Source organism: Syngnathus floridae, chromosome 6 (assembly GCF_059516105.1).
Source record: "Syngnathus floridae isolate MCC-2025c chromosome 6, RoL_Sflo_1.0, whole genome shotgun sequence".
In the NCBI taxonomy this organism is placed as follows: Eukaryota; Metazoa; Chordata; class Actinopteri; order Syngnathiformes; family Syngnathidae; genus Syngnathus; species Syngnathus floridae.
Window position 1 is genome coordinate 5,412,673 of NC_142418.1, and position 20,773 is coordinate 5,433,445.

At 44.8% G+C, this 20,773-nt stretch overlaps 3 protein-coding genes across 5 annotated transcripts; all 3 read right to left on the reverse strand.

Moving 5' to 3' along the window:
* Window positions 1-4: 4 nt before the first annotated feature.
* Window positions 5-631, reverse strand: LOC148396047 (myeloperoxidase-like). The gene is made up of 4 exons (XM_088378403.1): window positions 560-631; window positions 434-494; window positions 274-358; window positions 5-203 (listed from the first exon to the last, which is right to left on the reverse strand). The coding sequence occupies exons 1-4, from the start codon at window positions 575-577 to the stop codon at window positions 5-7; spliced, it is 363 nt and encodes a 120-aa protein (XP_088234529.1). The 5' UTR covers window positions 578-631.
* Window positions 632-1,441: 810 nt separating this feature from the next.
* On the reverse strand, window positions 1,442-13,043 carry hps5 (HPS5 biogenesis of lysosomal organelles complex 2 subunit 2). Its single transcript, XM_088378852.1, has 23 exons — window positions 12,901-13,043; window positions 8,278-8,411; window positions 8,047-8,157; window positions 7,794-7,858; window positions 7,539-7,731; window positions 7,285-7,415; window positions 6,788-7,006; window positions 6,637-6,708; window positions 6,431-6,519; window positions 6,164-6,342; window positions 5,913-6,071; window positions 5,606-5,765; window positions 4,866-4,983; window positions 4,028-4,174; window positions 3,886-3,954; window positions 3,213-3,709; window positions 3,009-3,129; window positions 2,789-2,938; window positions 2,600-2,719; window positions 2,422-2,535; window positions 2,231-2,337; window positions 1,883-2,156; window positions 1,442-1,790 (listed from the first exon to the last, which is right to left on the reverse strand). The coding sequence occupies exons 2-23, from the start codon at window positions 8,383-8,385 to the stop codon at window positions 1,730-1,732; spliced, it is 3,264 nt and encodes a 1,087-aa protein (XP_088234978.1). The 5' UTR covers window positions 8,386-8,411; window positions 12,901-13,043; the 3' UTR covers window positions 1,442-1,729.
* A 66-nt stretch (window positions 13,044-13,109) lies between these two features.
* Window positions 13,110-20,504, reverse strand: gtf2h1 (general transcription factor IIH, polypeptide 1). Of its 3 annotated transcripts, none has more exons than XM_088378869.1 (15): window positions 20,361-20,504; window positions 16,437-16,606; window positions 16,171-16,363; window positions 15,873-16,041; window positions 15,698-15,791; window positions 15,463-15,612; window positions 15,305-15,384; window positions 15,076-15,209; window positions 14,927-15,008; window positions 14,764-14,852; window positions 14,508-14,625; window positions 14,295-14,385; window positions 14,081-14,196; window positions 13,908-14,000; window positions 13,110-13,731 (listed from the first exon to the last, which is right to left on the reverse strand). In XM_088378869.1, exons 1-15 carry the CDS (start codon window positions 20,399-20,401, stop codon window positions 13,645-13,647), a joined length of 1,707 nt encoding a protein of 568 aa, XP_088234995.1. In that variant the 5' UTR covers window positions 20,402-20,504; the 3' UTR covers window positions 13,110-13,644. The 3 variants fall into 3 exon arrangements, with proteins under 3 accessions (XP_088234995.1, XP_088234996.1, XP_088234997.1); XM_088378870.1 differs by having other exon boundaries at window positions 20,382-20,405; XM_088378871.1 differs by lacking the exon at window positions 20,361-20,504 and adding an exon at window positions 16,969-17,166.
* Window positions 20,505-20,773: the final 269 nt, after the last annotated feature.

Below are 20,773 nucleotides of genomic sequence, written 5' to 3' on the forward strand. Positions count from 1 at the left end.
CTGATCACACAACTGTACCGAATGAACCGTTCGTTAGTTCCAACTTTGCACTGCGCGTGTAGACCATTTCTCGGATCAGTTCCACCGTGTTATCCAGCAGCTCGCCAGCCCGAACGTGAGTCCTGCTTGTGCTTTGAGTCTGCTTGAAGTGAACCAGCAGATCGGTTGGTCTCAGGGAGCCTTCGGATAGAGACTTCTTCACCCTAAACGATAGCATTTTGTTAAAATGACTGAAGATGGGAAATATTGCCATGAAGGCAAGATGTTGCGGACCGTTCTCTTGTCTGAGCGTAGGCGGCGTCAGTCAGCTCGATGGCCTTGTGAAGAGCCTCCTTTACAAATACAGAGCCCGCATGTACTGTTTCAGACAGAAAAAAGCAGAATCGGGCTTAGTGTTACTTCATGAACCTTTAACCGGTCACTGAGGTCCTACCTGAGGTGTTTTTAAACAACAGCGCTCGTTGTGGGAGGGCCAAGAGGAGGATGATGATCATCTATGAGGAGTAGACATGGGGAAAAAAGACACCTAGCACAAAACTGTGAATTTCAAGTAACTCACCCCTTGTAAAGTCTCCATCTTGATATGTTCCTTGCTCAAATCAGGCTGCTAGTACAGAACAGTACCTTACCGCTGTGCTGACTGAGCAGGTGTGTGTATCAAATGGCCATTTATACAGCAGCAGGTATGTGCAGAATCCCCCTTATCATACCGCTGGTGACAGGAAGGCAACATCAAACATAAGCCGCTCCACCTCACTTTTTCATTCTATTTATGATAAAAAGCATTTTATCATGTTAGGATCATTTCAAATAAATGAAAGTGTGTGCCTGCTGTGCTTCAGGGGTGGCCACACTTTCTGTGTATTATTAATATTGCAAATGATTGTGCCTTGCCCACATCATGTATATTTTTTGTTTTCATTTAAGTGTTAACAAATCGAATACAACATTGATATAAATCAATAATAGCCTGAATATTAGCTTTTACCACCCAGAGCAACACTGCATTTGTAGCTTTGTAGATATAAGCTAATACAATAATGAGTTACATTTTTTTCTGACAGTATTGGGCCTTAATTATGCAAGTCCATAAAAAACATTGAAGCAGCTGATTGTTTCTGTGCCAGAGTCGGAGGAGGAAGGACTTCTGCCAAATTGAAGACAGGAATGAAGTTGAAAAGGTCAATGTGACTCAAATGAAAGTTATAAACCAAGAACATTCAAATGTGAATCCCCAATTTGCTCCTTTGATGCGGCAGGTGTGCGATACAATCATATGAATCAAGAATCTGGTGTCATTAACTTTTTATTAACATTGACCCACATTATTTTTGTCTGCCGTCTGCATTCTATCAAGATGTTAAACATGTCACGCATCCATTTTCCACAGCCCCAAGTAAGTACTCATATTATAAAACACTCACAAAATCGCGATGGAACATTTCTTTTTTGTTTTTATTTATTTAAATAATAATACCTGGTTAGAACATTTGTTTCAAAGTCAACGACTGATTTAAGGTCTTTGGTACATGCAAAACAAACAGTCTTGAAAAATCAGTATTGCACCAACAGTACATTCAATTCCAAACAGTTTTAGTGCAAAATAAGAGCAAATAACAAATTTTAAGGGTGAGTACCTTCATTAGTAATAAAGCAAATAAATTAATTCCTATCAGTCAGAGGTAAAACCTCATGGGAGAATCTGGCATTGTTGGTATCTTCTCAAACATCAGGCGTGTTGGGACCACAGGAAGCGATCGCAGCGCTCCAGCATGGTCTGAATGGTCGCCCTGAAAAACACAAGACAGACGTGATGAAGCAAGCCTGCTTTGTTTACTTTTTGTTTGGACAACCGTGGAATGGACAACATGCAATGACTCACCGCTGCCTCTTATCAGCCACCTTCAGCAGTTCACAGACCAGTTGTGAGTGAGGAGAAAGACTCGGCTTCACTCCACACTCCTCCAAGACGGCCAGGGCTTGCTCCGGTCCGGCCGTGCGGGCCAAGCGCAGGGTCAAGGCCTCGGCGTTGACATTTCTGCTGCAATCTGCCGAGCCGTTGGACACCGCGTCCCCGTTCACGTCCGACATACAGCTGTGGTCCTGAGCTAACTGGATCAGGAGCTTCCATTCGGAGAAATTTTGTGGCTCCACACCTGGATGACAAAACAGTCTTCATACATCAACTATTATTGAATTGAATGAAACGTGTGTTGAAATTGAAACGCACCCTCTGGTTCCTCCAGCAGGCTGATATCATCCAGTTGACAGATTGTTGAGAAAGTTTCGTCGCGGCGCTGTAGCTGACAACACAGGTGGAGATAACCAGTCCAGTACCTACACATACATGAAACAAGTGAAATGACTGCAGACGTTTGGTTCTAAATGTGGAAATGAAATGCTATCAGTGAAATGAAGTACCCGTGACTGCGGCAGGTTTCTGCCATCTTCTGCTTGGATGACAAGTCTGCGGGAATTTGGATCAACAAAGACAGGAGGCGCCCGTAACCCCAACTGAGACGATGAGAATTCCACCTGCAACAAAAGGTTATTATTCATTGTTTAAGACACAATATGGAAATAAAATCAAGCCGCTTACCTGGGCCGTCCCTCGGCTGTCATTGTATCGGAGCGCTGAGGTGCATCGTGGGTAAGCGCCAGCTCAAGCCATTCCTGCCGCAGAGATTCGGGCTCAAGAAGTGACTGCAGGAATGACAACCTAGGGAGAATTCATCCAAATTTTAACACCCCCTATTGGATTATTTTTTCTTTCAAGCTGCAAGTGTACCTGTGTTCTTCAGGTTGGGCTAGAACCAAGTTATCCAGGTAAGCCAAGAAGTGGCTTTGCTGGGCCATCTGCATCACATCTGCTGGAGTGATGGTGGGATAAAATGGAGGAAAAGAATGGACCGCCGACTCTCCGTGCTTCTCGTACAACCTAAATTGCGACATATTAAATGACGTTTGACACGACTTCCACAAGAGAGACAATCGGGATATCGGCCGACCTGTAGAAGTGAGCGAGGAGAACGGGAGGACTCCACGGCTGCAGTTCTCGCAGATAGCGTAGTGATCTCTGTAAATCTCCTTTATGAATGATTTCCACCACTTTACTGGACTTTGTCACACCTATGAAAAAAAAAATTGGCTGAGATTTTATAACTAATTATTTGTGAGTGTACTGATGCAAACATTAGAGAGCGTTTTCTGACCTAGCATGGCCTCGATGAAGGAGCTCTGCACGTCCTGCCGCTCCTGGCCGCAACGCAGACACATGCGTCTAATGCGATCTTGATCTAGCAAGAAGAAATAGCGCCGTAGGAAGGTGATGCAGCTCAACTCGTGAGCATTCGCCTCTTTGCTGAAGCAGCTCATTTCGGTGTAAAGCGTTGCCAGTTGGGTGAGATTCGCCAAGAGATCGGAGGGAAGCGCTTGGGGAGACGTCAATCGCACGGCTTCTTCAGACAACACTGGCCCGTTTTCTGAGGCGAGTTGACGGTCGTGATCCACCTCCTGCAGTGAGCTCTCTGTTGACGCTTCTGCTTTTTGTGAGTATGTGTTTAAAAGCGGCTCCAATGCGTGTACAGCTTCATCGTCTGATTCGGGCTGAGCCGGCCTGAGGACTCGCTCCAGCACCTTCAACCATTCTTGAAGAGTTTCTTGCAGGAAATATGGATCCAGCAGAACTAAAGGATCTTGGATCTGGAAACTGATGCCAGAACAGGTTTTAATGTACTGTGCGTACCAAAGTAAGGAAGAGATGCAAAGATATTGGCCATTGACAAGTGGTCTATATTGTAGATTTTGTAAAAAAAAAAAAAAAAAAGTGCTTAAATCCTTTTTTATTTTTTTTACGCCATGGTTAGTAGAATTCTCTGTACTTACAGGGCCCGTTCAGAGGCAGACTGAAGCTCGAGTAGTTCAGATTCTGTTTTAAGCATGTCCGATTCAATCCTATGACAATAAATGAATTGTCAGCGATTCAATCCTGTCACGGAAAGGTAATTAATTTAGAAGTGAATCTTACTCAATATCTGCTTCCTCCATGAACGCAGCAGAGGTGGCAGGCATCTCAGCGTGAGGACTCTCTCGATAGTCAGATCGCTGCCACAGCTCAGAGTTCATCTGGAGCGTATTGATCTTCTCGGTTGTCTTCTTGACAAAACTAGAAACACTGAGAGTCGGGGGCGGGGAGAAAAAAAAATTGATGAGTTTCTCCAGGTAATGGAGAGCAGCTGAGTGTAATGCATGGAAATGAAACATGTCAGCCTTTTTACAAACTAATGAGTGACATGGAAATAAAACTTAGTGTGTGGGTTGAAATCGTTACTGGAAAGGGGAAGTGAAAAGCCGCTGCTACACCTCGTTTTAGTTATGTTTCAGTTCATTGTTCGAGAAAATGCCAAAAATATTCTCATCAGCATCCCAAGGTTGTTAGAGTTAAAAACAAACACAACTAAAACAAAAATCATGAATGAAATAAAAATGAGTGATTATTGGGTGGAAATGTTCTTGCTGATATATTTTACATTACTTTATGTTCCTCGTGAATAGTTTCACTGTACATTGTGATGCGTCTAATTTAATTTAAGGGGCAATTTTATGCACTGCATTATTCTTTAGTTGTGTGGATTTAACACATTTTTAAAACGGTTTGGTTAAAATTTGACAAAGAATGCTGATAATGACATTTTACCTCATATTTGACAAATAACCTGTAAAAAAAACATTTTAATTCACAACAAGTAACAACAAAATTAAAACAAAGTATATAAAACAAGCTAATATTGTTTGATTAAATTCGTCGGATTCATCGGTTGGACACTTACAAAAAAAAAAATAATCTAAAAACTAATTATAAGCACCTATCTTTGACGGCTTGCAGCGCAATGCGAGGGGGTTTGGTGCGGAATGAGAGGGGCAAGTGAAACTGCAGGCCTTGCTCGGATCGGTCGGCTTCCGCACGCTCGCTGCTCTGTGGATCTGAATGGAGGTCGGGGGGGGAGCCAGAGGAGAAACACAACGATGGATGGAGGCACTGGTGGCGTACAATGAGAGGGTGAACACCACATGCATGTAGTCGGTGGACGATGGGGTTGAGGGGGGACAAATGCTGTGCAATGCAAATAAAACTGAACACAGGTGATGATGTGTGTGTAGGACACAGTGACACAGCATTATTATTAGAAACATGGTAAACACAAAGCCGGATTCTTGTGCTCATTCTTCAAATTTCCAAAATTTCAATGTCAAATAAGTGGCGCCTTAAGAGAAATGGAAATGCCATTAATCAGTTCCGACTTTCTCTCAAAAACAATAAAATGGTGGTGGTTAAAATAAGGCTTCATAATATTGATAATATGACAATTAGATTGAAATAAAAGGGAAAAAAAAAAGCTTTTGTCACATGGCATCTGAATGCTTTTTATTTGCTCTTTCTGCCATGCCCACCTGCACCACTAGGGGGCAGTATAAGACAAACTTTTTTTTTTCCTAAAGACATCTCACCGGGGGCTCTGTCACTCGCTTCTCAAGGCACCACTGTCTAATCAATTTAATATGTCTTCAAACAATTACAAGTGCAGGCGTCTCAATTGTCTCCTACCGTGGTCCACTTGATCTTCTTCCTGCACAAAGCTGAACTCTTTGAGCCGCTCCTCCTCCGACGCGGCCTGATGAATGAGGGAACTCGTCTCTTCGTCGGACTGGCTCCCTCGCCGACTAATCACTCGGTAGATCCCGCAGTCCAGGACGTTGAAGCTCTCCTGGATTTTGAGAGAAAGCGAATGATGTTAAGAGACTAAGGTCATGTCACATTTCCATGCAGAACATGATTGTATTTGCAACAGGTTCAAAATGAGACAGGATCAATGAACAACACGCAAGTTTCAGGAAGCTCAATTTTCACATACGTGTGATGAAATGCTGCTTCTGCGGCTGCTGCAGGCTGAGTCAAGTGGCTCCAGCTTGGCGATCACCTCATCCAGTTGTCCAATCAACTCTGGGTGAGTGCTGGAACTGAGCTGGGATCGAAGGTGTTCCAGACGGTCCATGGGAATTGATTTCCTCGCCTGAGTTCGACAAAAACAAAGTACAAATAACAGACCACTTTGTATTTTTTAAACGACAAGCGCAAAAGCATTTTGGATACAAGCCACCTTACCCGACTGATGCAGACGGTGTGCTGGAACATGCAGCAGACCGAAGCCGCCAGAGGCCAGGACTCCCGTCGCAGGAGACGTTCAACACAACGTTCTGCTGACAACAAGGAGAGGTGCGACAGATGGCCGCCGCCGTGAAGGCAGAAGAGCTCGTTGCGGTGGACTGCGATATCGAGCACGTCTACAATACCAAAAAAAGAAGGTTGACTGTCTAATATACTGAAATGTTCACGTCTGTGTGTGTGTGTGTGTGTATCAAAGTCAGTCACCTTTGAGCTCAGTCCAGAGAAGAACTTGCCCATTGTGAGGTGTAAAGATATAAATGGCTGAATCAGTCCAGGTAAGCAAATTTTGGTCTCTGTCCAAAAAAAAAGGGACAATTGGTCAACTAACTCTGTGCAGTAAATCAACATTAAACAATGTTTATCATAATATTAAATAATTTATTGTGCAAACATTTAAACGTGACTCTTACCCAAAATATAATAGTTTTGGGAAGGCAATTGATTGAGGGCTCTTCTGGGCTGGATTGTATTGTGGCTCATTTCTGCAGAGTTTTATGGGGATTAATGTTATTTCACACAAAGAAAAAAATAGTTTAAGCAAGTTAGAGTTAATATCATTACCTGTAAGTGATAAGAGGTAGCGGAGGGCAGTTGAGCACCTGTTTGAACTGCTGTGTGCTTAAAACCTCGCCGTTATAACTGGCTTCCCATATCCGAGAGCCCGGCCGAGCGCAGTAGAGTAGCGGGGGCTGGCCCCCCAACAATCCTTTGTTCTGAGGGAAAAAACAAGCCCCGTACTCTCCGTCACGCTCCTTGTTTCCCACACGCCAAAACTTCTCCCTGGCGACGGGATATAAAGGCATCGGGAAAAAATTATTAAAAGATTAAAAAAAACATATGAAAAAAAAATCATGTAAGAAATTGTTAAATTGATAAGTGTCTTATAATACTATATATTATAGAATATATAGAATATTGTTAATTATTAAAAACATCGTATTATCAAAGGTAATCAGAGCAAAATTGGCATTTGAGAGTGTAAACAAGAAAGTAGCTCTGAGTTTCCTAAAAGGTTCGTGACCTCTGGCCGGCTCTGGACAATCGCAACCGCCACTCACTTCTCCGTATCACAGAGATAACAGCGGGTTAGAGAAGACACCAGGAGCCGACAGTCCTGGTAGCCAAGCTGAACCACTTTGGAGTCGACGGTAGTAACCGTCTGAACAGGAAACATAACAAATCCTGAACCCTATACAAACAAACAACAACAAAAATATTTTTGTTCTAAAATAATGTTTGAAAAATCTGGTACAGTGGAAATAATGCGAGTTTCACTGTATAGTAAAATTACACTATTTTGTGTGTGTGCTACCTTTCCCAGTTTCGAGGATCCTGCCCGGAGAAAAGACACCTTGCCTGCCGAGTCTCCAACATAAACTTTGAACGTGTTGGTGTCCCAACAGAGCGCAGTGATGTTCTGGCCTCGATGCTCCCATGACACGCTCACTCTCTCTGGACGTCCGCGGCGCTCCAGCTGCAGCTCCCACACCACCACCAGACCTTGACTGGACCACACAACATGCCATGTCAATCATAAAGAGATGACCACAGGTAAAATGCATTTTACCTTGTTGCGACAGCAATAAAGTCTTCATCATGTGGACAGCACGACACTTGAGTAATGGATCCTTCCTGAAAGGTAAGTCATGTCAATCACTGGTGGAGCTAGGATTTTTTTTTCCTGGTGGGGGGAGGGGCAAGGATATCCCCCCAAAAAAGAAAAATTTACAAACCCAAAAAATTCCAAGCCGATAAACACTCTTAAGTTAGCTACAGGGGACAGATGAAATGTGGAAAAAAATTCCAGAGTCACATATTACCTTGTGAGTCAGGATAAGCCTCTGTTTCCAGCCCTCTCTCTGAATCAGGTGCAAGCCTCCAGCCGACGTTCCTAATGCCAGCCACTTTCTCGACACAGCCAAACATGTGCACTGAAACACAACACCAAAGAAGTACAGTAAAATTTCATCTGCAGCCACTAGCTGGGGTAGAAAAAAACTCAAGCTTATAAACAAACGTTATGGTAATAGTGATCATGTGACTGTATTGACCTTGAGCCTGCCAGAGTCTAGGCGCAGAGTGGAGAGGAGAGGGTCAAGGCAGTCGAATTCTGCCAAGACGTGACTGTGGACATCTGGTACGACCGCTACACGAGGCATCGTCCCTCACGGTCGGTCATCCACAACTGGAAGAGAACGAGAGAGCCAGCCTTCAGTACTCACGTTTGTGCTTGGTTATGTATGCTGTGGCATCATATGACTCTCAGCAGGGTTCTTAAGTCTCTCAAATTGGACAGCCATGACTTTGGTTATACAAGCCCGTGCAAACAGCGTCAAGCAACGTCAAACTGCTGAATTGAGAAAAGAGAAACCATAGACAGTCCATATTTTAAACTTAAATACAGAATATGATTTATGTTTGATTTCCTGTTTGTGCTTGATTTCAAAACGGAGGCAGCGGTTTAAATATTGAAACTCAGTTACTCATTTTACAAATGGCATTTAAAGGAAACATTTCTATATTTAGAAGTAGTAGGTGAATATAATCTCAAGAATAAGTGAAAAGTAACATCTCTGACTATGTATTTCTTTTATTTGCAAGCACTGTAGTGTAAATTGGTGAACATCTCTCATCATAGGATTATTTCTGACCCCCAAAAAACCAGAATCATAATTTAAAACCTCACTGTGCCCTGGAGCAAACTACTTAAGATAGGGATCCCCAACCCCCGGCCTGCGGACCGGTAACGGTCGGTGAGTCACTTGGTACCGGGCCGCCAAGCCAGACAGAAAAAACTAAAATAATTTTTATCGACGATCAATTAATTCAGGTCAAGACGCTTGTCCCGGTCACGTGACATGTTTCCCCAGTCGAGTCCTCAAAGCTAGCAAAAATTAGTACGAATTTATTTTGAAAAATATTTTAAAAATGGCGATTCTCTCCCAATTACATCCGTCGGTGCATCTGTGTCTCTTGACACAGGTTAATTCGGGTATGGAAGCTCCTTCCCCCCAGTCGAGCCCGCGAAGCTAGCAAAAATGAGCAAGAAACAAAGATGTTTGGAAAGCTTCTTCGGAAAGGGAAAAAAAGCCCAATGAGGAGACGGAAGAAGAGGCTACGACTTCTAAGAAAAGGAAAGCTGCATTTAAAAGAAAGTCCTACTTCAAATATGGATTTATCGCCACAGGTGACTGACTTGCCAAGCAAGCCCACTCTGCATAAAATGCGGCGACTGACGACAGGCTAGCTAACGAGGCAATAAAGCCTTCAAAAGTGCTTGGGCACATGGAGACCAAGCATCCTGTATTAAAAGACAAACCTTAACCACTTCGGGTGTCATTGTCTCCGATTACGCTGGCTAATTTCTGAGAAACAAGCTCAGTGCTCCCACGAATTCAACGTAATGGTGAGTTTTATTTTCATGTCGTTTATACTTGGTTTTATGCCAGTCGTACCATTTTATTCCATCGTATTCATCCATCCATCCATCTTCTTCCGCTTATCCGGGGTCGGGTCGCGGGGGCAGCAGCTTTAGGAGGTACTCCCAGACTTCCCTCTCCCTAGCCACTTCATCCAGCTCATCCCGGGGGATCCCAAGGTGTTCCCAGGCCAGCTGAGAGACATAGTCTCTCCAGCGCGTCCTGGGTCGTCCCCGGGGTCTCCTACCGGTGGGACATGCCCGGAACACCTCCCCAGGGAGGCGTCCAGGAGGCATCCTGATAAGATGCCCGAGCCACCTCATCTGGCTCCTCTCAACGTGGAGGAGTAGCGACTCTACTCCGAGTCTCTCCCGGATGACCGAGCTTCTCACCCTATCTTTAAGGGAGAGCCCGGACATCCTGCGGAGAAAACTCATTTCGGCCGCTTGTATCCGGGATCTCGTTCTTTCGGTCACGACCCATAGCTCGTGACCATAGGTGAGGGTAGGAGCGTAAATCGACCGGTAAATTGAGAGCTTTGCCTTTTGGTTCAGCTCTTTCTTCACCACAACGGACCGGTACAGGGCCCGCATTACTGCCAACGGTGCACCGATCTGCCTGTCGATCTCGCGCTCCATCCTCCCCTCACTCGTGAACAAGACTCCAAGATACTTGAACTCCTCCATTTGAGGCAGGAGCTCATCCCCGATCCGGAGAGGGCATTCCACCCTTTTTCGATCGAGGACCATGGACTCGGATTTGGAGGTGCTGACCCTCATCCCGACCGCTTCACACTCGGCTGCGAACCGTTCCAGCGAGAGCTGGAGATCACGGCCTGAAGAAGCCAACAGCACCACGTCATCTGCAAAAAGCAGAGACGCGATGCTGAGGTCCCCAAACCGGACCCCCTCAATGCCTCGGCTCCGCCTCGAAATTCTGTCCATAAAAATTATGAACAGAATCGGTGACAAAGGGCAGCCTTGGCGGAGTCCAACCCTCACTGAGAACAAATCCGACTTACTGCCGGAAATGCGGACCAGACTCTGGCATCGGTGATACAGGGACCGAACCGCCCTTATCAGTTGGCTTGGCACCCCGTACTCCCGAAGCAACCTCCACAGAACCTCCCGAGGGACACGGTCGAACGCCTTCTCCAAGTCCACAAAACACATGTGGATTGGTTGGTCGAACTCCCATGCACCCTCGAGGATCCTGCCGAGGGTGTAGAGCTGGTCCACTGTTCCACGGCCAGGACGAAAGCCACACTGCTCCTCCTGAATCCGAGGTTCAACCTCCCGATGGACCCTCCTCTCCAGCACCCCTGAATAGACCTTACCGGGGAGGCTGAGGAGTGTGATTCCCCTGTAATTGGAACACACCCTCCTGTCCCCCTTCTTAAAGAGGGGAACCACCACCCCAGTCTGCCAATCCAGAGGCACTGTCCCCGATGTCCACGCAATGTTGTTGAGGCGTGTCAGCCATGACATCCCCACAACATCCGCAGCCCTTAAGAACTCCGGGCGGATCTCATCCACCCCTGGGGCCTTGCCACCGAGGAGTTTTTTAACTACCTCAGTGACTTCGACCCCAGAGATTGGAGAATCCGCCTCAGAGTCTCCAGGCCCTGCTTCCTCAATGGAAGGCGTGTAGGTGGAATTGAGGAGGTCTTCGAAGTATTCTCCCCACCGACTCACGACGTCCCCAGTCGAGGTCAGCAGCACACCATCCCCACTGTAAACAGTGTTGACGTTGCACTGCTTCCCCCTCCTGAGACGCCGGATGGTGGACCAGAATTTCCTCGAAGCCGTCCGGAAGTCATTCTCCATGGCCTCACCAAACTCCTCCCACGCCCGGGTTTTTGCCTCAGCAACCGCTGAAGCCGCGTTCCGCTTGGCCATCCGGTACCTGTCAGCTGCCACCGGAGTCCCGCGGGCCAAAACGGCCCGATAGGACTCCTTCTTCAGCTTGACGGCATCCCTTACCGCCGGTGTCCACCAGCGGGTTCGGGGATTGCCGCCATGACAGGCACCAACGACCTTACGGCCACAGCTTCGGTCGGCTGCCTCAACAATGGAGGCGCGGAACATGGTCCACTCAGACTCAATGTCCCCCGCCTCCCCCGGGACGTGGGAAAAGCTCTTCCGGTGGTGGGAGTTGAAGCTTTTCCTGACAGGAGATTCTGCCAGACGTTCCCAGCAGACCCTCACAGAGCGTTTGGGTCTGCCAGGTCGGACCGGCATCTTCCCCCACCATCGGAGCCAACCCACCACCAGGTGGTGATTAGTTGACAGCTCCGCCCCTCTCTTCACCCGAGTGTCCAAAACATGCGGCCGCAAATCCGATGACACGACTACAAAGTCGATCATCGAATTGTGGCCTAGGGTGTCCTGGTGCCAAGTGCACACATGGACACCCTTATGTACGTCATCGTATTTATATATTTATTATAAATGTATTATTTATTTATATAAATGTATTATTTATTTATATAAAGGCCGGTCCGCGAAAATATTTCTGACACGTAACCGGTAGGTGGCGCAAAAAAGGTTGGGGACCACTGACTTAAGAGATCCTAAACTCCCTAAGGCTGCTTATTTAACCTGAGTTTTAAAGCTGGAATGATTGGCTCATTAAAAAGAAAAAAACATAAAGTATTTGGCAAAAATATCAGCCGTGATTTAGTGTTTGGATATCAACTTGTGCCTATTTATTTTCAAGGCAGCATATTGTTTACATTTAGTTAATGCATGGGTCACGTGATCGCACCAGGAAGTACCTTACGTTCAAGCTGTTGTCAACCTGCCGAAAGTGACGTCACACTACTGAACTGCAGTAAACTCTAAGAATAATAACGGTTTAAGAACTCTCACGTGATAAACATATTTGTAATCACATTTTTTTCGGAATGCAGCGTTTCACTCGTCTACATCGATCAGTGGCGCTCTCGTAAACAACCCGAAGGGGCGAGTCGGTCACGAGACGACACACGCCTGCTGACCCTGAAATGAAACAATTTTGTTCAAACTACACAGCAGCTCAACAAAAGTTCACATAACCGTCAAACTATTGAAAATGGTAATGATTTTTCTCCCCGTCGATTTCTTGTATGAGGTCGATAGCGAGCGTGCTCGCTGTTCTTAGTCGAGTCGCCGTTCAAATAAAAATGATGAAATACTGTGAGCAAAAATACACTAACTTATTTTGGCCTCTCGGTTTTAGATGGCTCCGCTTTTAAGAGAAAAACGCTCACGTTACCTTGGGAACTGCAGCCGAGTGGTCAGCCTCCCTGAGCGGGCGAGTCGACTTCCTGAAAGAGTGCTGAGCAATGAGCATGTTCTGCATCTTGACTGGTTGGACGACACGCCTCATTAAGAAACCGCAAATTGGGAGAATCCGCCTCATAAAATGTTTATTTCTCTCCCTGAAATCAAAGCGTGATTCTAACTTCCACGCATGCACCACCATCAAAACGCTTTATCTCTTTAATCCAGAGTAACATTTTGTATGTACAATACAGTGCAGACAGAACCGAACAATGTTAACTGTGTTTCACACACACCAACACTCTCCAAGTGTGACATTTCATTACAATAGTGCTAAATCCACTAACTCTGGAACACTAATCCATTCTTTGTCCTATTTCCAGAGGCTCTCTGCACTGATAAAACATCTGCAGTCCTCTGCTGGTCATCCTGGAAGCGTACAAGATTTATATGGCCATACAGTCTTGTACCATTACAGTCCCAATACTGAAACCAATCTCTCATCCGTAGAAAGAACACAAAAAAGAAGAAACAAGTTTTCGTGACTAAAAATGCCATATGCCTCTCGGAAACGGCTGCAGCGGCATTCGTTGATATCTTCATCGCGAGCCTCCCGTGAAGCCTGCCGTGAAGCCACCCGGCTACGATGTGTCGTCTCTGCAGGGCGCCTAAGGCCTCCACGGGACGTCCTTGTCCACTTGGTCTTCGTTGTCCTTCGCTAACAAAGCGTTCGGCCTCAGGTTTTCCTCATCATGCGGCGTGTTTGCCAGACATGGAACTTGCTGTAGGCCGTTTGTAGCATCTGCTCTAAGTGTGCCGTGATCTGCGAGGGTGTCAATGAAGGAAAGTATTTGGAAATTAGAGTTCTGCGTTCATTTCATTATCTCTTTATGTGAAACCCAATCAGTCATCAATGGGGAGAGACAGAATATGAAATCGACCTATGGAGGGAAATCACTAGAAACACACTTAAGAGTCTTGAAATCATTGGATACTTACATTTTTATTTAAGTACTGACGCTGAATCTTCTCTTGGAAAGGACAAAGCTTGGTTGTCTGAAATCGCTCAAGGTTGGACTTCATTTTAATCAACTGTATAACACAAAAAGACGCATGAAAGTTTAAGTCAAGGATGACTAACGCCATGTGATTTACAGTCATGTTACTGTCACCTTCTCTTCCAAAAATGGCGTGTTGACGGGAAAACAGGACCAGAAATGTCTCAATAATTCTGCAGCAGCTGTATAAAGATGCTTCAGTTCCCCTTGGATGTCAGATGGTACCATCTCTGCCAATATCGCAAATGAGAAAAGGTAAACAACTGATATCAGTTCAGGGGAGGGTCACAGGAACTGGAATGTTTCCCACTGAGATTCATCAACGTACGATTTATGGCTTGCTGCGATCCCGTCTGCATGAGCAGGCCGCCGGGAGAAAGTGCTGCGATGGCCGAAGTTGCTGCCACGCTGGTCAAAACCTGCAGAGAAGAAACGGCCGTAGACATTTGCACAATCTGATCTAATACGGAAGCAGCTTTGCATGGAGATTGCAAAAGTGGTGCGAGAGTGAAGAGAGGAAGTGTAAAGCGGCTGGTCAAACCTGAGTTAGGTTGGGTTTGTAATCAGCCATCTCGTGGCGGACGTGGTTGACGGAGTTAATGATTTCTTGGCTTGTTGTGTATTTTAGAGACTGAAGAGGCACAGGACCATGGGCATACCTTTGTATAAAAAAGTTCAAATGTACGAGATTAAAACCGTTGTGAAGAACAACTGTTTAAAAAAAATAGACCCGACTTGAACATAGCTTATTCAACAATGCGATGGTGTGCACTTGAGATGGAGGAAATAGTGCAAACCTGTCTGACTTTTTGAGGTTTAATGCAACCACTTTTGGCCCGTTTTCCCTTTGCAAATCCTCATACTCTATGGCTTCTTGTATTTTCACCTAAGAAAATTGCAAAAGTGAGGCATCCTATCCAAGTCACATAATGGATGAAGAAAAAAAAAAAAACACTTTACCTTCTTGATAGGAGGCTGGAAGACGTCAGAATCCCGCGAGTTTCCATCAGTGCTGCTAGTCTCACTATTTTGGTCAGTCTCCCTTTAAAGCAATGGAGTTGACAATTTAGTATGAGGACATTCTCGTCTATATTTCTGTGTATTTGTACCCCTTGCGTGAGCCTGCTGCCAGCACCATGGCACTGTGATGGTTGAAACGCTTGATAATGGCATAGTTGCTGCTCTCCTTCACCGTTCGGTTTGAATTTGAAGTGGAAGGCAGCGGTGTCGAGGCGCCGTAACCCTGTAACAAAGATAAGCGAGCGACAAGGTCCCAGAAGAAACTGTTTTTGAGTTTAGAGGTTCTACGGTACTTGTCATCGACTTCGTAACTCTTACCTCATCCAAGGATTTATCTTCTAATGACTGCAGGTCAACCAGGGGGTTCTTAACTCCTTGCACCACCATTGATTTTAACCCTTCATATAAAACCAAAAAACACAAAATCACACACACAAACTCCTACCTATGAGAGGGGAGACTTAACTGCTTTCTACCTTTTTCATCCAGCTTGGCACACTCTGTGAAGATGTCCTGTGTGCCTGTGTTGATGCGATCTCGGTGAAAATACTGCGACTGGAAGAAGCGTGTCCAGAACTCCTTCTCGGTGAGCTCGTGAGGGACACTTTCACAATACTTCTGTTGCACTGCAATGACGAGTAGAGTTGATATAGATTGTGTACACGCTTAGCACTGTTGCATATACAACGAAACCGTCACGCCCATGTTTACCTGCAGGATAGGTTCTGAAGATAGATTCAATGATATCAGCTGTCAGATTATATCTCAAGCCATTGCAGCCATCTGTTTGTGGCCGTATGTCTGCCTATAAAGTTAACAAAAAAGGTTTAAAATGCAGCTGAAATTCTGGCTAAAATTTTACACAAGGGTTTATTGAGTCACTCACCAAGAAAGCTCCAGAAATACCAACTTCCTGTTTATTGTTGCATACTGCAGGGTGTGTGTGTGTGTTGAGGCCTCCTAATCGGTTAGCCCAGAATTCCTCAGCACTGATCACTTGGCTGACCACTAAATCTTTATATAGTTGAAAAAGCAACGGATCTTCTTGAAGCATCCTATGTGATAAAAAAAAAAAAAAAATAGATATACAATCGCAGTCAACAGGTTCAACACGGTCTAAATATTCTCAACGTGCTTAGCGTCATACTGTGAATTAGCAAGAGTTTCAAGCCGAACACACTCACCTGTTTTTCTCCTCCAGTTCCTTATTAGCTTTCTTCTTGAACTTGGGCAGAAGCTGCTGCAGCAGCTCTTTAGCAGCCTCCCGGTCTTTGAGTGCAGTGCTCTCATTAGAAAAGTGGAATGTGGTACTCTCACCGGAGTGAAGGACCAGTTGGAGTTGAATTTTTGCTTTGCCATCAGGGCTGATTTTCTGACCTGAGCAGACCATAAATAATGTTCCATCATACATGGCTTTACATTGTGATATTTACACAAAAAGAGCTCTCACAACGAATATCCGCATAGAGGTGGCTGATAGTGAAGCGGTCCTTCCCCTCTGGACTCCAAGCAATGCGTTCAGCCATCAAATACAGAGTGCCATCCTGTTTCTTCTGGCGAACCTTTTTCACCACCAGAAGCACCTCTTCTGACAGTGACGCCATGGCTCGGATGTGTAAACTAAAAGAGAAAAAAAATCTGGGTCACATTGTCATTAATAGTGCATCTATGATAATCAAACCGGTGCATGCTTGAGAGGAAAAATAAAAAGTAAACCTTGACAAAATGTATACCGACTCAACGGTTGTCATCTATACAAGATCAGATGATGAATAGTGGAACTGACGACACATCGTTTTTAAATACATATTCGTTCTGCCGAAAAAGAAACTCTGCTGCTCTACATACGAACAACCAAGTCACTTCAGTGTGTAATCGCGTATTTAAAATGAACAGCAACTCAGCTTCCCTGAATTACGTTAGCTAGCTCAAACAGTGAGGAGAAGCTTGAGAGCAAAAGTCGGCAAAATAACTTCCTTTACCTGAAAACTGATGGGCCCCGCTGCGAATCTTTCAGCTTTATTCAACACATTATTTCAAAATGAATACCTGATAGACCCTGAATGCAAATAAATGAGCCATCTGGCAAATTATTGTAGTGTGTACTCTAATAATGTACAGACATACTTCAGCGCCGACATAGCTGGCTGACACTGTGTTACACTCAATATGTCCGACCGTGAAAAGAGAGCCGAACATTGGTTCTGACCAAAATGTAACTAACTGTATATTTACCATAGATATAAATATTTTTTGAACAGCAACATACTACTACTACTACTACTACTACTACTACTACTACTACTACTACTACTACTAATAATAATAATAAATTAATTTTGGTTATATTTTGCAGTGACTTGGATGACTACTGTAACCTGCATCTGACGAGTAAGCATATAAAATAATATTTAAAAAATCACTTAAATTTACGTAACCTAAATCAAATTACGTTAAATCACTATCATTTCACTCTGTGATGGCAATTGCATTTCAGGACAACTGTCTTTACGCTTATTAGAATGTGGTGGTCACCTTTACTAATGCCATTAGAAAACATATCCTCACCCTCATCCACACAGTGGTACTAAAATAGTCTAATGTTTAAAGGTTTTTCAGTAAATACGTTGAGGTAGGTTGGTTAAGAAGTATATAATTCAATCTCACATTTACCAGTGTTAAGTCTCGCGTGAGTTATATCAGCTTATCGCGATTGTTGCAGCCCGCGCGCAGTGGTAAATTACAGACGGCGGGAGTTTAAGTGGCTGGTATCGACTGAGCGTGTGCGTATTTGCCAAAAAGTGAGTATAGACACTGCTCAAAAAAATTAAAGGAAAACTATGAAAACGGGTTAATTTTTTTTTTTTTTTTGGTGGGGGGGGGGATATCTATACTGATAAGGACAGTTTAATGTCTCAGGAACAAAAGGATGCCACATCTTTTGATGGAAATAAAAGTTTTCAGCCTACATCAGTATACAGACACCCCAAAAATCAAAGTGAAAAAATGATATGGCAGGCTCGTCCTTTTTGCCTAAATTCAATTTCTGCAACTCAAAATTCTTTTCAATATCTTGTGTGCTTGACAACGTCGCGGCATGCTCCTAATGAGACGACGCAGATGGTGTCTTGTGAGATGTCCTCCCAGATCTGTTTAAGGGCATCAGTGAGCTCCTGTAAAGTCTGAGGAGCAACCTGGCGGCGTATGATGGACCGAAACATTATGTCCCAGACGTGTTCTATCGGGTTTAGATCAGGTGATCGTCAGGGCCATTCAATTATGTCAATTCCTTCATCCTCCAGGTACTGCATACACAACAGGCCGGGCATTGTTGTGGATCAGGAGGAACCCAGGACCTACTGCACCAGCGTAGGGTCTGACCATGGGTGCAAGGATTTCATCCCGATACCTAATGGCAGTCAGACTGCCGTTCTCTAGCCTGTAGAGGTCTGTTCGTCCTTCCATGGAAATGCCTCCCCAGACCATCACGGACCCACCACCAAACCGGTCATGCTGAATGATGTTGCTGGCAGCATAGCGCTCTCCTTGGCTTCTCCAGACCCTTTCACGTCTATCACAGGTGCTCAGGGTAAACCTGCTCCCATCTGTGAAAAGCACAGGGCGCCAGTGGCGGACTTGCCAATTCCGCTGTTCTATGGCAAATGCCAATCGAGCTCCACGGTGCTGAGCAATGAGCACAGGAAACACTACAGGATGTCGTGCCCTGAGGCCACCTTCGTGAAGTCTGTTTCTGACTGTTTGGGCAGAGACATTCACACCAGTAGCCTGCTGGAGGTCATTCTGTAGGGCTCGGGCAGTGCTCAACCTGTTCCTCCTAGCACAAAGCAGCAGATATCGGTCCTGCTGATGGAATGAGGACCGTCTACGGCCCTGTCCAGCTCTCCTAGAGTAACTGCATGTCTCCTAGAATCTCCTCCATGCTCTGGAGATTGTACTGGGAGACACATCAAATCTTCTTGCAACAGCAACATGCATGGATGTGCCATCCTGGAGGAGTTGGACAATCTGCGCAACTTCAGGAGGGTTAAGAAATCTCCTCATGCTCCCACTCGTGATAATGACTCTCACTAAAGCCAACACTTGTGGAAAAACAGTTAAAAAAGATCAAGAGGGAGGAACTTGAAATGGCCCCCACCTGCAAAATCAGTCTTGTTTTGGGACCATCTCATTGTTGCCCCTCTAGTGCACCTGTTGTTAATTCCATCAACACCAATGCAGCTGAAACTGATTAACAACCCCCTCTGCCACGTACCTGACCAAAACCTTATCAGAAAAGTCTAATTGAATTCATGCCATACCCTGATAAAAAACTGTTCCTTTAATTTTTTTGAGCAGTGTACATTTATGTAAGTGTTACTCCTGTTTACTGTTGTGCTGTTTATCTAATAGCAGATTGTTTTGTGTGTGCGCTGTTTGGTTGGTAGCTTCGGCGCGCTCCTTTAAGTTTTCCTCGCGTCATACGAGTAGCCGTTACGTAGCTCCACGGTGGCTAACGGTCGCCAGCAAGTGTGTTTTTTGTCTCGATGACTTATATTTGGTGTGTTGTCTAGAGCAGTGTTTCCCAACCTTTTTTCATTCACGGCACACCTTTTCATTGGAAAAAATCTCGCGGCACACCGCCAACAAAAATCTGTTAAGCTCCTATATTAATATCAGTTATATTAAAACGAAAGACGTAAAGTCCTATTCCTATATATGTATGGAGAGTCGAATAATTTAATAGAAATAAATACTAAATATTCTTTAAATTGTATTTCTTTTTTCAAATAAAAGTGACAGTTTTTTAAAAAGGTTTTAGACGGTGAAAGAAATAAACTATTTAAAGTGATTGTGATTAAAATAAAATAATCAACGTGATTATGTTTACTGTTTTAGACTAGGTCTATAAATATTGTAACAATAAGAACAAAGTCACTTTTAAAGACGCTCTGCTGTTCTGACAGCAACTGAGTGGCTATCACAGTCGAGGTGTCTCGACTTGACTGTTTATTTTATGTATGTGAAAAATAACCAATCCAGGTTCTCCGGTTGAACTGCATGCTCTGATTTCCATTGGACCACAAACGCACCACAACCGTCATAGTGTCTGTCACTGTTAGCAAAAGCACACAGCAACACAAACATAAACCGAATATGTGCCGATGCAATACAATCAGACCGACACAATATGAAATCTCAAGATTCTCCGATTCTCCACGCATGCACGATTAGCAAGTGGCTGACCAGGCCTCTCACAGCACACCAGTGTGTGCTGAGTATAGTGCCAGCATTTTTTTTCTTCAAAAACTTCTCCATCACTGTCACTATCGACTCGTCTCGCTATCCACAATGACAACGTTGGTGTCAATGCTACCTGCATGGGCATCCCATATACCTGCCGCTGCATCCATGCATCACGAATTTTCTCGTCTGCAAGCACAAGGCAAATCGCTACCTGCTGCTGCCACCTTCTGATATGGAAGATATGATTACTCTGCCGGGCGCTACACCGCACAGGCGCACAAATTGGAGAATTTCCCACGGCACCCCTGACAATATGATGCGGCACACCAGTGTGCCGCGGCACCCCGGTTGAAAAACACAGGTCTAGAGTACTTAATTTATGTTTATTTAGTATGGCGGAACCGTTACGTGCAGTTAGTTATGTGTGATGTGTGCTGTCTATTAGTGTCAGAAGTTGAACATTGACTTGCTGTATTTCTGCCTGTTGCAGAACCACACGCACGCACACACACACACGTGCGCGCATACATACCTTTCACAATA

What these genes read in the sequence shown, in the direction of transcription:
- LOC148396047 (XM_088378403.1), bottom strand. An exon ending in GTTGTTTAAAAACACCTCAG is followed by an intron (nt 359 to 433) that starts GTAGGACCTCAG and finishes TGTCTGAAACAG; the next exon opens with TACATGCGGGCTCTGTATTT. An exon ending in TACGCTCAGACAAGAGAACG is followed by an intron (nt 204 to 273) that starts GTCCGCAACATC and finishes GCTATCGTTTAG; the next exon opens with GGTGAAGAAGTCTCTATCCG.
- hps5 (XM_088378852.1), bottom strand. Translation starts at nt 8,385, where the DNA reads ATGCCTCGTGTAGCGGTCGTACCAGATGTCCACAGTCACGTCTTGGCA. An exon ending in CCAAAACTATTATATTTTGG is followed by an intron (nt 6,520 to 6,636) that starts GTAAGAGTCACG and finishes TTTTTTGGACAG; the next exon opens with AGACCAAAATTTGCTTACCT. An exon ending in TCTGCCTCTGAACGGGCCCT is followed by an intron (nt 3,710 to 3,885) that starts GTAAGTACAGAG and finishes TTCTGGCATCAG; the next exon opens with TTTCCAGATCCAAGATCCTT.
- gtf2h1 (XM_088378869.1), bottom strand. Translation starts at nt 20,401, where the DNA reads ATGCATGGATGCAGCGGCAGGTATATGGGATGCCCATGCAG. An exon ending in CTTCAGAACCTATCCTGCAG is followed by an intron (nt 15,613 to 15,697) that starts GTAAACATGGGC and finishes TCGTCATTGCAG; the next exon opens with TGCAACAGAAGTATTGTGAA. An exon ending in ACAAACCCAACCTAACTCAG is followed by an intron (nt 14,386 to 14,507) that starts GTTTGACCAGCC and finishes TCTTCTCTGCAG; the next exon opens with GTTTTGACCAGCGTGGCAGC.